This window comes from Ceratosolen solmsi, unplaced genomic scaffold (assembly GCF_000503995.2).
Source record: "Ceratosolen solmsi marchali unplaced genomic scaffold, CerSol_1.0 scaffold1, whole genome shotgun sequence".
Classification (NCBI taxonomy): Eukaryota; Metazoa; Arthropoda; class Insecta; order Hymenoptera; family Agaonidae; genus Ceratosolen; species Ceratosolen solmsi.
Window position 1 is genome coordinate 13,721,830 of NW_011948415.1, and position 15,438 is coordinate 13,737,267.

The 15,438-nt window shown below is 31.9% G+C and overlaps 1 protein-coding gene across 1 annotated transcript in view; it reads right to left on the reverse strand.

Moving 5' to 3' along the window:
* Mmp2 (Matrix metalloproteinase 2) overlaps positions 1–15,438 on the reverse strand; it is a 263,189-nt gene that overhangs the window by 165,408 nt on the left and 82,343 nt on the right. Inside the window, 1 exon segment of the mRNA XM_011508124.1 lies at positions 9,017–9,118. Within this exon segment, the coding sequence (XP_011506426.1) occupies positions 9,017–9,118 (102 nt within the window).

Here is a 15,438-nt window from a genome sequence, read left to right on the forward strand (position 1 = left end):
GGGGGGGGGGGGGGGGGGGGGGGTGGGGGGGGGGGGGGGGGGGGGGGAGAAGAATGATAGAAGGTACGAGTAAAAATATGACGGAGGAAAATTAGAGAAGGAGGTAAAATAGCCGACTCTCATGCAAATGGATGTTCGTGTGGGTGTAGGGGCGGGCGAGGGTCATACATAGAGACGACAGTTCACCGTCAGGCGAAATTTCTCATCTCGTCTGGGTGTCGATGAGGCGTCGGAGGACGATAATGGGAACCTCCTCGGGGAGCAGTGGCTTCGGCTTCCACGACCTCTTATTTTAACCCCGGTATCTCGTCTAGCTGGCTTATGGCTCTCCGAAGGCAGATTCTTTTATTAAGATAGTGCGAGCGACAACCGTGATTTCCATTCCGAAGGGGACACATTTTTCTGATTCAAAACATCGACTTGAACGAACGAGCACTGAATATACATATAAATATATATATACATACTTTCGCATTAAACTCGGCCGACTTTATTTGCCGCGTTTTAAAGAAGAAAGTGCCTTGGAGATTATAGGCCATTAATCATTATTTATCCATATTAATGGGTATTAAGTTTTGACAAGCCAAATGAAAAATGTATCCTTTTTTTTTTTTTTTTTTTTTTTTTTTTGGGGAAAAAAAAAATTTATTAAATAAAGATTTGGTAATCGTAGCAAGAATATACTTTATATATCAATTTTTAATATACAGACTCCTCATTCCCATTATGTACAAATTTATTGCACAAAATTGATGGAGTAAAGATAATTTTCATAAAGTCACAAGAAAGTCGTCTAGACGTGCTTGTAACTGAAATAATACATGCGATCGTCTATAAATTGTTCCCCTGTGAGTGCGTTTAAAGTGTAAAGCGGTGCTTATGCCTAGTGGCAAACATAAAATGAACAAATTTAGTGACGATGGTTACAACGAGTATAGAAATTTTACAAAATGCAATATAGAAACGAATAACGAATATATCACGCGCATAAAAGTCATTTAACAATTGTTAAAGAATAATACAAGATGAATTAATTATATTGTGCTTTGTAATTTGAATAAAACTGCTATATGATTTACAATAAAAGTAATAAGGAATTTCGAATCAATGAGACAGATTTTTATTACTTAACGAGCAAAGCAATAATATAAATAATATAATAATAATATAGAAAGGATTCGATTAAAATACGAAATACTTTTCAATTTCCATTCGAAATATTTCATTATATTCATTATAAACATTCCTAAATAATAATACACTTTTTTTTTAAGATATAAATAAATCTAGAAATAATAAATCGATAATTTAGATTAACATTGTTACGGATTACAAAGTTGAAAGTCGAGAGTGGGAGAGGTAGGTATGAATGCGCAATTTAGTTTTTTAAACAATATTAAACAAAAACGCTAGCAACGAACGTTCCAGGCTATGCTATGATGACGTCACGACCAATAACGTCATGGTAACAAACATCGGCGTTTAAGAAGTAGTGCGATAATATTTAAGGGCTGATAATAAGCAGGACACATCAATATCAACACTAGGAACTATTACATTTACAATTCAGTCAATATATACAAAAGATTTAGTCACAGTCCATTCTTACATTCTCAAATCATTATCAATATTACTTCCATCCCACGATATGCCACAGTGTACATGGCCACATTGAAATGGATTACCACTAGCTGATAAAGAATATGCAAAATCACGACCAGTAGACATTGTACTTGGAGCAGACGGTAAAAGCAGTATGGAAAAATAATCAAACCAAATATCATCAAATATTCATCATCCATGCCCATTGCACAATTATCCATCATCGGCTGGCTGATAAGTGGGCCAGTCGACAACTGCACTAGGACGATGACATCAATGACTATAATTACCCAAGAATTGGAAAACACTTTACAAGATTTACTTACAAGATTTTGGACACAAGAAGAAGTACCAAGGGAATTAAAATATCAGTACAATCCAGAACAACAACAATGCAAAAACCACAATGTAGAAAATCAAACACGGACGATATAACGTTATAATTCCAGTAAAGGAAGAACCATTGATTCTCGGCGACTCATATAATACAGCCCATCAATATGTACAAAGTTTAAGAAAAAGATTCATAAGAGATAATAATTATCGCACACTATATACACAATTCATAACAGAATACGAAAAATTAAATCATATGCGAAGATTACCTGAAAATTATCCTCGTGACAAAAAAGCGTATTATTCACTTCATCATGGCGTAATGAAGCCAGACAGCTCCACCACAAAATTAAGAGTAGTATTCAACAACGGATCAAGCCCAACAAAAGCGTCGGGACAATCATTAAATGATATAATGCACACAGGAGCTAATTTAAATCCAGATATCATAGATGTGCTTATCTGGATACGCAGACATCGATACCTATTTTCCACGGACATCACAAAGATGTATAGATAGATAAATGTTCATCAAGATGACTGGGATCTACAACGAATTCTGTGGATAGATGAACAAGGACATGAAATAATATATCAATTAACAACAGTTACATATGGTACAATGGCTGCTCCATTTTTGGCAGTAAGAACGTTATTACAACTCATAAAGGATGGAGGATACAAATATCCATTGGCAATAGCATCTCTGAAGTACGAAAGATACGTTAATGATATTTTTGGACATGCAGACACCATACAGCAATCAATTAAAACAGCGATACGACTTCAAGATTTTTGCATGGCGGGCGGTTTTCCATTGGCAAAATGACAATCTACAAAAAAGGAAGTACTCACTGCCATCAGAGCATCACAAAATTCGCAACAATCATTAACTTTCAGCGATCACACTATAAAAATTCTAGGATTACGATAGAGACATCATGAAGACATATTTACATTTTCAACAGCATTGAGCCCACAGAAAAACGCATATTCTAAACGCACGATTCTTTCAGACATTGCAAAAATATTTGACCCACTGGGATTTGCATCCCCAGTAATAATAAGAGCAAAGATGCTACTCTAGGAATTATGGCTCCATACTATCAGATGGGACGATCCACTCCCGAACCAAGTCATTGGTCGATGGCATAATATCAGACAGGATTTATTAAAATTGAAGGAATTATCAATATCCCGTTGGTTCGAAACTGAAAACTCATCCATAATAGAATTACATGGTTTCGCTGACGCATCCCACCATGCAAATGGCCACTCGACAGAGTCTTTAAACTGCATCCAGGCAAAAAAAAAACCCGCCTCATCAACAATTATACGACAATTCACAGTCTAATAACATTGCCAGTTCCCATAAAAGAAAATAAATGTAATCATCAATGAATTGATGATTGCGGCTGAAATTTTACGAATTAAAAAGTTGAAAATCGAGAGTGGGAGAGGTAGGTATGAATGCGCAATTCAGTTATTTAAACAAAATTAAACAAAAACGCTAGCAACGAGCGTTCCAGGCTATGCCATGATGACGTCACGACCAATATCGTCATGGCAAGAAACATCGGCGTTTAAGAAGTAGTGCGATAATATTTAAGGGCTGCGCATCACGCACAGCAATTCAGTTTGCCTCAGTCTAGTAACAATTACACAATATATTACAACTAACGCACTATATACATTATCAATCCATCTACAGTTAATCATATATCAATACAATAATCAATCAAGTGAATAATCTAAGAAAGAGAAATAGTAGCATTGTATTCTAAAATTCATTAAACTAAAATTAAATTAATAACGTATTAGTGCTAAGATAAAACAACAGTGAAAACACATAAAAAAAATCATTTGAAGCAACTGACAAATAAGGCCGACGCATACACAGGCGCGGCATCAACGTATAACGCAAACATCAACAATTTATTGTCTGCTAATATAGCATTTATTAATTCTACAACGAAACAGGAAATACATTCATCAACATATAGGAATATAATAGAAATTTTATATATTTAATCTATCATAGCATTATTTATACTTTATAATTATTAGTAATATTTATTATATTATTATATTGAATAAACCGAACAACAATAAACATTACAAGTGTAGTCTTGAATAATTGCACTGTCCCTTCCATTTGCCAGCAACACCTCCACTCAACATCTAAAGGAGGTTTTTCAGTCTGATCCCAGACATTTTTTTTTCTTCATGTTTTATGGAAATCGATCTCTTAACTAATCGAATCGATATGATTCAATCATTCTTTCAGACGTCATTTTTAATAAGATGTCTAGTTACGATGTACAGATCCTTGTATGTAGATTCATCAAAAGCAATTATTAAATCTTGTTGAGAATACCGAGTTCCCAGTTGTATGATCAATCTTTTATTAGAATTGTATTTGCCTTTTAAAGTCATACCGTGTCTAAATAATTTCAATGCTGTGGAAAAAGCCTTCTTATCTTTAGATGACCAATTAAACTCACAGTCCTTCTTTCCCATATTGTCAACACTACGGCCATCTACATCAGAAGAATTTGATCCAGAACTAGTATCTCCGTTGGGGCTGGTCTGCTTATATTTGCTTTTGTGTTTGGGTTTATTAGTGACTTTGTGTTTGTCTTTGCATTCCTTAACTGCATGATTTCTACCTCGATCATGTTCATCAATTGGAATGGATGAGTTTATTATTATCTGCATGATGTTGGATACTGGCTGGCAGAAGAGTCTTGCTCTCTGGTGATATTTAACGAGGTTCTCTATCTTATAGTGCTTTCCTGTTAGTACCAGAACCAGGTATCTAACCACGATTGCAACCATCTTCTGCTGGTTTTTTTGTTATTTTCTCTAATTGGTTTATACGTAGTGTCGGTCCAGGTATGAGAATCCGGATTTGATACAATGACTGGGACATAGGCCATGGTCCAGTTTTCGTTATGTATGGTTGCCCTAATGTCAATTTTTGGAGAAATGCTCTGGACATGGCAAGATCGATCATATTGATTATTGCATCCCTGCTGTCAGGGTATGTTTTTGTTAAATAGGTAATGTCATATGCTAATTTATGAGATTTCCCTTTATAACCAGATTGGGATAGAACTTTGATCAAAGAAGCAGTTGTGCGGCTGTATTTCAAGTAAAAAGGGACCCCCGTTTTCTAATATTGTTTATTCTCCTTTATGCTCACTGATTGAGTCGTCGCTGTCTGAACACAATGATAAGGAGCTCGGGTCGGTGAACTCTACTGATACACTTCCGTCCCCCTCCGAATCCTCCTCTTCCTTGTTGTCGGATTGTTGGTCGCACTGACAATCCTCTCCCGGAACATCATTGGCCGGCACATTCAACGCGGCTTGATCACTAATAGATTACAAGCCCCAAGCTACATCCATTGTAGAGATATTAATCTCACCATCTCCCTCCCTAGCTTCTTCCTCGGTGTATTCGGCAAGCTCGAGCATTTATTTAGTATTTAGTTTACCGAGAACTTCTAAGCTCCTCCGTAACTGTTCTTGTAAGTCAGTGTCATCCGAGACTGTCATGCTTTTATAGACAGGTGAAATGATAACAATAGTAGCAAAAACTGTTAGAAGCAACGAGGGTTTACCGTTGGAATCAATATAATTTCTGCTTCTAATTCCGTTCTCGGATCAGACATCCAGCCAAAACAGATTAAGAAGTAGAAGGAAGTTGATTTATATCAACAGAAATTTTAAGCACAAGATAGAATATTAGGATCTTGGAAAATACTTAGACATGTGTATATGTACTAATAGTTGAAGAGGTTAAAACCATGGGATTTGTTTTGACTAAATTGTAGCAAGTACCTTAATGTTTATTGTTGTTCGGTTTATTCAATATAATAATATAATAAATATTACTAATAATTATAAAGTATAAATAATGCTATGATAGATTAAATATATAAAATTTCTATTATATTCCTATATGTTGATGAATGTATTTCCTGTTTCGTTGTAGAATTAATAAATGCTATATTAGCAGACAATAAATTGTTGATGTTTGCGTTATACGTTGATGCCGCGCCTGTGTATGCGTCGGCCTTATTTGTCAGTTGCTTCAAATGATTTTTTTTATGTGTTTTCACTGTTGTTTTATCTTAGCACTAATACGTTATTAATTTAATTTTAGTTTAATGAATTTTAGAATACAATGCTACTATTTCTCTTTCTTAGATTATTCACTTGATTGATTATTGTATTGATATATGATTAACTGTAGATGGATTGATAATGTATATAGTGCGTTAGTTGTAATATATTGTGTAATTGTTACTAGACTGAGGCAAACTGAATTGCTGTGCGTGATGCGCAGCCCTTAAATATTATCGCACTACTTCTTAAACGCCGATGTTTCTTGCCATGACGATATTGGTCGTGACGTCATCATGGCATAGCCTGGAACGCTCGTTGCTAGCGTTTTTGTTTAATTTTGTTTAAATAACTGAATTGCGCATTCATACCTACCTCTCCCACTCTCGATTTTCAACTTTTTAATCCGTAACAAACATCAAAGTATTAATTTATAAAGAGAATGTTAATTAAAATTCAAAGAATAACTTTAATAAATAATAAACATTAATACATGAAATTTTATTTAATTTTATAGGCAGACGTTAAATGTAAATATGCTTGGCAATTATAATAGTGATAATGGATATTATTAATTATACAATTTGACATAATGATACTTCATTGTAATTAAAAATAAATAAAAAAATTAATTCCTACTTTTAATAGAAATTCTTATAAAACGACGACTTATAAAATTTAAAGTAAAATTTTTAAATTTTGCATGGTTTTGAAAGAGAAAAAAATTGAAAGATATAAATTTATGAATGTATATAATTATTAAATTTGTTTTGAAGGAAATTATAAGTCTTAAAGATAAGATAAGATAAGATAAATGTAAATTACAGACACTGTAGATCCTCGCGGAATATAAGAATTGAAAAAAATTATGAACATAAGATTGAAAATCCAAATGAAGACAAGTCATGTTAAGACTCCATTAATATTCATCGATATAACGATTCCCTTATCTCTTTAAAAATTCTTTATTGGCGATATATTACTACGATTGCATAAAAAACATCAAATTTTATTAGAAATAAAAAATTGTATAATATATGAAGATGCAAACGATAAAGCAGTGGTAGTAATCCCAAAGTAATAGCAATCAGTAAGTCAGAAGTGTGTATTAACGAAAAAACGAATGGATTGATAATATTAATAATACATTAATAAATATAAAAATTAATGCAATATTATTTGCCAATATTCTTTAATGCTATACAGAATATTATAAGAGTTTACAACAAATTCTAATTTTACGCAAGAAGCTTGTAATTTACCTTCATTTATCGATATTTATATTTATATCCGACCAAATCTAATAACATTTTATTTAAATGAGAAATCATTTTCAATTAATTAAATAAAATTATATGCATTTGTTGATTTAGGTAAAACAAATTATATATCAACTAATGTAAAACGAAAAATAATTACAATGCAGAATAATTAACTTTTTCTATAGAAAGAAATGTGCACGTGTTACTAGTTAAACTCTCTTCCGCCTCACGTAACTGCTTAGTAAAGCTGATTTAAATAAAGACATTAGATTTAGTATTACCATTTATAAACAAACCATGTCTGAGAATATCAATAATTTATAATATACAAGCGTATGTTTATATAATAAAGGCAATTTATAAATATGATAACCGAAATGAAATTACTTTCCAATATTGTAAATTTTACTAATCCATGATATTTTCTGTCTATACGTCTGGCTTATATATGCACATATATATATATAAAATTTTTTTAGTAAAGTAATAGGCAACAATTAAATATTAATAAAAAATTTTAGTTAATCAAAATAATGATTATAAATTTTAAGAATGTAAATGTAGATGAAATGAAATTTATCTCTTACGCGTCTTATATTTAAGCTTAAATTTGTCGTGCAACTAATACAAGTAATTATTAATTTGTACAAGTTAAGCTTCGTTAAATTTAAAAAATCGTAATTATTATTTATTTATATTTTTAATAATTCGAATTTGAAGTCGATATGGGCAAACGATTGCCTTCGGCAATCAACAACTACGAATTTAAGCCACATAAGCTCTACTATACAAATTTATATTTTGCACGACTAACATTTGCCTTATCGCGACTTCAAATTTATAATAATTATTTGTCATAATAAATTAATGGCTTATTTCGCGATCGAATCCTCGGTATTTAAACGATTGAATTTCAAATTACCGAACTTTGAAATATACGTCCGCTTTAGCTTTGGACGAACTCTCGATTATACATAATTTTTTACTCCTCAAGTTACAATGTAAAATCTAGCGAGAAAGTTGAAATTCGATCGATCAACAGTGGATGCTCGGTTAACAAATTGATGAAAAATGGTAATCTGCATAAATGACTGTGAAACAGCGTATCCTCAATGATTACTTTCAAGAAACAAAGTTTCAGGCGGATTTAAGAAAGCAGCCGATCTAAACGCGAAAGATGATTGGCTAGAAATTTTCCTTTCCATTGGCCAAATTATTACGAATGTGGCGAGTAACATTTATCTCGCACCGACTCGTCAACTTTTTTTTGTCAATAAAAAACTATCGAACTTATCGTGCGCTCGATTAGATTAATCCATAATAAATTAAATTTCATTGCAAGGAGAATCGATCGAAATGGCTTCGATCGAGGGTCGAGCCGACCAAACGGAGGACATAATTTATGCGCTTCTTAATAGAGAAACGTTGTCCAGGTCATAATGATGAACCAGGTAAGCGGTGCCCGTATTCGTCCAACGTCCTGATGACGGATACACGATCCATCATCGTAATCCAGTTCCAACGTAGCGCAAGCCATTTTACAGGAATAATTATGAGTTCGTGCGATCTACCGCGCGTGCCAAAAAAAAAAAAAAAAAAAAAAAAAAAAAAAAGGGGGAGAAAAAAAATGGAGGAAGGACAAAAGGTGAACATGGCCGCAAAAGTATAGATATTCGTGAAACTCACCTGCAAACTCCTGATGGCGTCCCGCAGCTGGTCGTCGGTCCTCAGGTTCCCCGTCTCGAGGTCGCTCTGTGGCAAATAGCCGAATTTCATGAGATAGTTTTGCTGCAACAGACAGAGACATTTCAGCATTATTAAGCGGTTCTTTATCTCTCTCTCTCTCTCTCTCTCTCTCTCTCTCTCTCTCTCTCTCTCTCTCTCTTTCTCTCGTGCATGCACACTCGTATTATGTTTGCTCACGGGTGCGAATGGTGGTGTGGTATGGGAGGGAGGGAGGGGACGATGATGTCACGACGATGGTGATGGGAGGGGTTGCCAAGGGTTATTGAGTTGCGGCAATTTCGCTTGGCTCAATGCATACGTAAGAGAGCCGCGTAATTTTCATGCTCGCGAAGCATCCTGCATAATGAATTCCAAGTTTGGGCGATCGATAAATGCGAAGACGAGCAATGGATTCGGGGCCACGATACGCCCAATCTCTCTTCAACGTTACTCACCTCGCACTTATTGACAAATCCGTAATTTCGCTTACTGCTCCAACACTTCTCTGGCAATTCATATTTATTTGAATCGCCTCGAGCTATTCCGATGGATTTTCTTACTTGCAAGCTTTGGCGAACTTGATGAGCGAATATTCTTGACGTTTTTTTTTCCAAAGCATCGAGCCGAAGCATCGTCCATTACTTATAAAAATCAAATAGCATTGCCGTCATCAATTTTCTATTTTGAACGACTCATCCCTCAATCGCAATCATTTTATGCAAGGCCGAATGCTTCTTTTACATATTACGCAATTTCCAAAAGCTTTTGGCACTCGATTTATGTACGATTGGTCTTATAAAAGAGTATCTACATAATCATTGCCACATAATCGTAATAAAATCTTTAATTTCACTCGTCCGTAGTAATGTAACTAACACTTGTGATAGAAACCAATAGATTTTAACATGCAAAATCATGAAAAATGCAAAAAAAGTTAAATCCTATGTATACGATTAAATACATACAATTTAATTCTTTCAATGAAAAAGATCAAAATTAAAGATGCTAATGTAAATTTCAAAAATATAAGCAGTGGCTGCGATGATATTGCATTCTCATAAGAAAAATACAATAGAATAAATACTAATATAGTATTATGATAATAATACTATATTATACTATAATACATAATACTATATACTATATAATAATGTATATAATAACTATATAATAATATACTATTAATACTACATAATAATATATAATACTATAATATAATGATACTAATATGATAAGTACCTTATATTACGTAACAGAATAAATAAATAAACAGTAATATGGATAATGGTTAAATTAAAATTTAATTGCACATTTAAAAATACATCGTTGTATAATAGATCTTTTTTCTAAAAAAAAAAAAAAAAAAAAAAAAAAAAAAAAAAACAACAACAACAACAACAACAACAACAGCAACAACAAACGCATTAGTCAATAAAGAAAAGGACAATAATTGGCTGATTGAAGGATGATGGTCCGTAACAGTCGATTTTATTTATGTAATATGAGCCTGAATACCATTCCATTCGAAATTATTGTGATATTTTAAGTAATAATCATTCTTAATTGCAATCATCACGAATAACTAATTTTCTAACCTCTTTCTTCTAAAATCGAAATCGGCAGATTTAAAATATGTTTATGTCAAATCAAAACACTAAATACTTATTATAAATAAAATTTGTCAATCTTTTTTTCTGTAATTTTTATTTTGTCAAAAGCTATTAAGATATTTGGGGAAAATCATATTTTAAACGAGTGACTAGCTATGTTGTAAAATAAAATATAAATAAAGTATAATTATAATAAATATTAATTGTATTGTAGGATTGCGTTTTCAGTGAAACGAGTGTATCGTGATAACCAAACATAAACTGATGAATGTTGTTCAGGTAATAATACATTAAGAGCAGTGGATTTCGTAAAATTTAATAATCCTTCGCAATATAATGATATATTATATTTTATTCAGTTTCAAATTAAGAACATTTATCATATATAATTCTTACTTTTTTATCTTCTCTTTAAACATCGAATTGGTTATAAAAGAAAATATTATAGAAAGACATTAGTCATAGCATTCTTTTCAATTATCTTTAAAGTAATTTAAAATATTAAAAAAAAAAAAAAATGTACATATTCGCTCAATTGTTTTTTTGCTTTACAAAAGTTACAAAAACTTTTTGTTTCAGTTTTCGATCGTGATAAGCCAACGTATACGTATAAATCTATTAATCGATGAATGTTTTAATTAATGGCAGCTTGTTTTATCTATACTGTCTAAGACAATAGTATAATATATAGTACAATATAGTATATTATAGTATTTACAATTGTGACAAATTGCGTGATAAGCATCGATAATAGTATAGTCGATTAATATAAAAATACTAAGAGTAATATAAAGCATATCTATCAAGTATTTATTTATTTCTAATCGATAACCTAATTATCGTTTCGACTCTATATGTGGTAATTTATAAATAAAAGTAGGCAAAAACTAAAAACGCCGAATGTTTCTTGCGTGAATTGACATAGAAACTGAAAGGTATAAGCCATTATTCCTTTAAAGCATAGTTTTAGTAAATCAATAAAAAAAAATTAAAAAAAAAACAAAAAAACAAAAAAACAGTTTAATTCCTCCATTGCCATAATGTTAAATCGTATTTAGTAAAATTTCTGCCAAACGTCTTCGCAATCTCTTTCCCCTTCCATTTCTTAATATAAACAATATAAAAAGTGAAGAGTGCTTCTACATTTTCCCCTAAAGTACACATAACGTAATGAATTGGTATGAAAACTAAAGCGAGCTGTCAACGTGCCATTAGTCTCTGGGGCTGTGAAAACAAAGTCCTTAAAAACAAGTCAACTCTCGCCCTCGATTCCTCATCCTCGAAACTTCCAATAAACGTTGACGTTGCTTAGTGCTCACCAAGGCACGAGACTCGCTTGTTTTCCCTAATTCCCAGAAACTGTTACCATTCGTGTGCTTAAGCATTCATTCGCGTGGGTCGACGTGTAATCAGTTGAAGGAGAAATAGAGAAGTGTAAGAGAGGAGAATAAAAGGCCTATGGAGATTCGAAAGCTATTTTCACAGCTTTCTTACGAAGGTCAAAAATATTCTTTGTTTATAATGAATACGAAAAGGTATTCGCAAAGCAACTGGATAATCCCATTTGGTTATTTTTTATTCGTAAACGTTTATCAACGTAGATTACCGTTTTTAAAAGCACGCGTGCGTTATTTTAATTTTATAAAAGAATCGTAAATTTTTTTATGAAAAACTTTCATCGTGAAGATTATTATTTCGCTATTGAGAATTGAAAAATGTTAATGACTTTGTTCAAGCGCATGGAATATAATTTATTATAGTTAACAAAATTACATTAATTTTTCTTTTAAATTATTACGACTAATTTTTTATGCTTACTCATAATTTAACATTAAAATGCTGATAAAAATTATTTAAATTTATAAATGATTAAATGGAGAACAAATTATTATGGAATAATACTCATTCGTTCATTTATTGATGACCGATTAAACTATTTAGACGCGTTTGAAATAACGTCAGGCTAAATACAATAAAAACGCACGATTATCAAAAACAATTTATTTTTACAACATTTTCAAATATTTTTCAATAAATGACATACTTACAATGTCATTAGTTAAACCATATGGAAACATATTCCGTAGACTTCCAATTGAAATAGATTTTAAGAATAGAAGATTTTTTTTTTTTTTTTTTTTTTTTCTGTACTTTTAGAATATTAAAATAATCAGTCGCCTCGAAACTTCAGACGACACAATGTAATTAAAGTGTTTTCTTCACTGGCGATGTTCATTACCCCCTCACCCCAACCCTAAGTTGCCCTGCTCAAAGAAAATAATCTGCCGTAAGGAGTGGCAGCGCTCGTCCTTCGTAGTCGCACGAAACGACAACTAAAACTGCCTAACCATTCAACTTCTTTATCTTCGTCTTTTTCTTCTTCTGCTATTTCGCCCTCCTCCTCCTCCTCCTCCTCTTCTTCATCTTCTTCTTATTCGTCTTCGTCTTTTTCGTACGAACTCGCACCGGAAACGCGCCCAATGGAATAACAATTTTGTGTCGCGTGCAAGAAGCTCCGAGGCTCGTTGCTCTTTTTCCGATTCTATCTCTCTTGCTTTTGTTGCGCTTCCTCGGCATTAATCTGCTCGAAATTTTAATTCGACAATCGTCGCGAACTTTTTGTGAATACTGAGAAAATTACTGGTCGGGAGATGAAGATACTCGGCTTTAATGACGACGAGATACTTTCGGGCGACTGAAAAAATGCCGCAGAACAATTAAATTGAAATATTCTCACGAGAGGAGATTGAAGATAATCTAAGGATTGTATAAATAAACTTTAATTATCTTAATTTTTACGACCTTTTGTTTCAATTAGCATAGGATAATACGAAGGGAAGGTAGTATTTCTTTAAATGTCAAGCATATGATAAATAAATGATGTATCACGAATGCATAAACCATGCATTATTCTTATTGTAGTAAATCTCTGTAATCTAATAGATTGACGGTCAAACCATACTAATACTTATCCTTTGAAATCTTCTCTCGACACGAACTCGATTCTTCCTACTGATTCGTCTTAATGCCGAATGTCATTGTCCGTAAGGTTATTAACTAATAGATTGGCTTATGTGGATTAAGTACTTTGCGTGTTCAGGCTTTGAGCTGCAAATGCTAATGTCGACACAACGACTGTAACGCGACGAATCTATTTATTATCCTTGGCTGTGTGACATTCGATCGTTATTAATTTTCATAGCTGAGCTAAAATGAGCTAATATGAGCTAAAATGAGCTTTAGCTCTGTTGAATAAAATATTGAAACAATAGCTAAAATATTCCAATTAATGATATATCTTATTAATTTATTCCACATTTCTAGAAGCATAGATATAACTACTTGTAGCTACTTCTTTTCGGGTATTATGAATTTTGACAAAAATTAATAGTCAATTTTTACTGAATAATTTCATTTTGGAAAAACGATGGCCATATACCGTCAATTGTGAAAGAGTAATAATAATTGCAATAGTTCGATGTATAACGGTATATTTGTTATATTATAGAGATAATAATACATTTCATGCAATTGACAAGCATACGATACTTATATATCTTTTAAAAAAGCGATAAATATTTTGTAAGTGAGATAGATAGAATATATATAAAATTTAATATTACTTATGCCTTATACATAAATGAAATAATAATTAAAGAAAAATTAAACAAAAAATAATATATACAAAATTATCATTGTAAGGAAAGAGCTTACGTGTAATAGGAGCTACGGATATAATTTTAACCTCTAAAATTTACAAAGTTGATTGAAAATCTCTAATTTGTATAGCCAGACAAAATTAAAAAATTTTATTTTGTACACAAATGGATGTAAAAATATACTTAAAGATTTTATAATTCTAAGCACCTCGCAGTAGTATTGAATTCCAGTTGTTCGTGATGTTTTCGTCATAACAACGTCTTCGCGAGACGTGAAAATATTACAGTTATTGACAATTCCTACATTGAGTATGTCCCGTGTTTATTTTCATGGCAGAATGGCGTATTTCGCTGTGGTACGTTGCCATTTGAAGAAAAAATATCACACTTACCGATACTTTCTATGCCTGATACATCGAGCATTGTCATATGGATTTAATTAGATTACGCCCAGCCGCTAATTTCTTAAAATCGACTTGAGTAAGATCATCGGATGAAATTTTTTTACATTACAAGTACTCGCCTCATTAACAAAACTAGTATATTTCGAATACGAATACGTAGAAAATGTAATACAATAATACGCATTTTTTGTTTACTGAAGCTATATCGATGATGTAAGTGTAAAAACTAAATGACGTATCGTTATTTAAATATTGTTCCGCATCTGTTATGAACTTTTTAGCATATTTTTATTGAAATATAAAGTGAGTTAAGAAAAAGTTGATAATATTTATTAAACGCATCCTAATATATGCTTTTTAGGAAATAGAATTGAAATTTATACTTTTTATATCACTAAGAAATCTACAACAATGACAACTATTCAAATAATTATTCATTAAAAATATTTATTCGAAATAATTATAAAGGGGTAAGGGAAACTTTTAAGATATTATATTAATGTGAAAAAGAACTCGGTTTTTTTTTTTTTTTTTTTTTTTTTAATCTTACATAGAGATCTATATTTTATCTTAAATATTATTTTACTGATATAATTACAATAAATTTTATAGGCAATCTCGAAATAAACTTATTAAAAACTCGAAAAATAAACGGAATAAGGAGATATAATTTCCTTCTTATACCATTCAAATTACATTAACATATAATT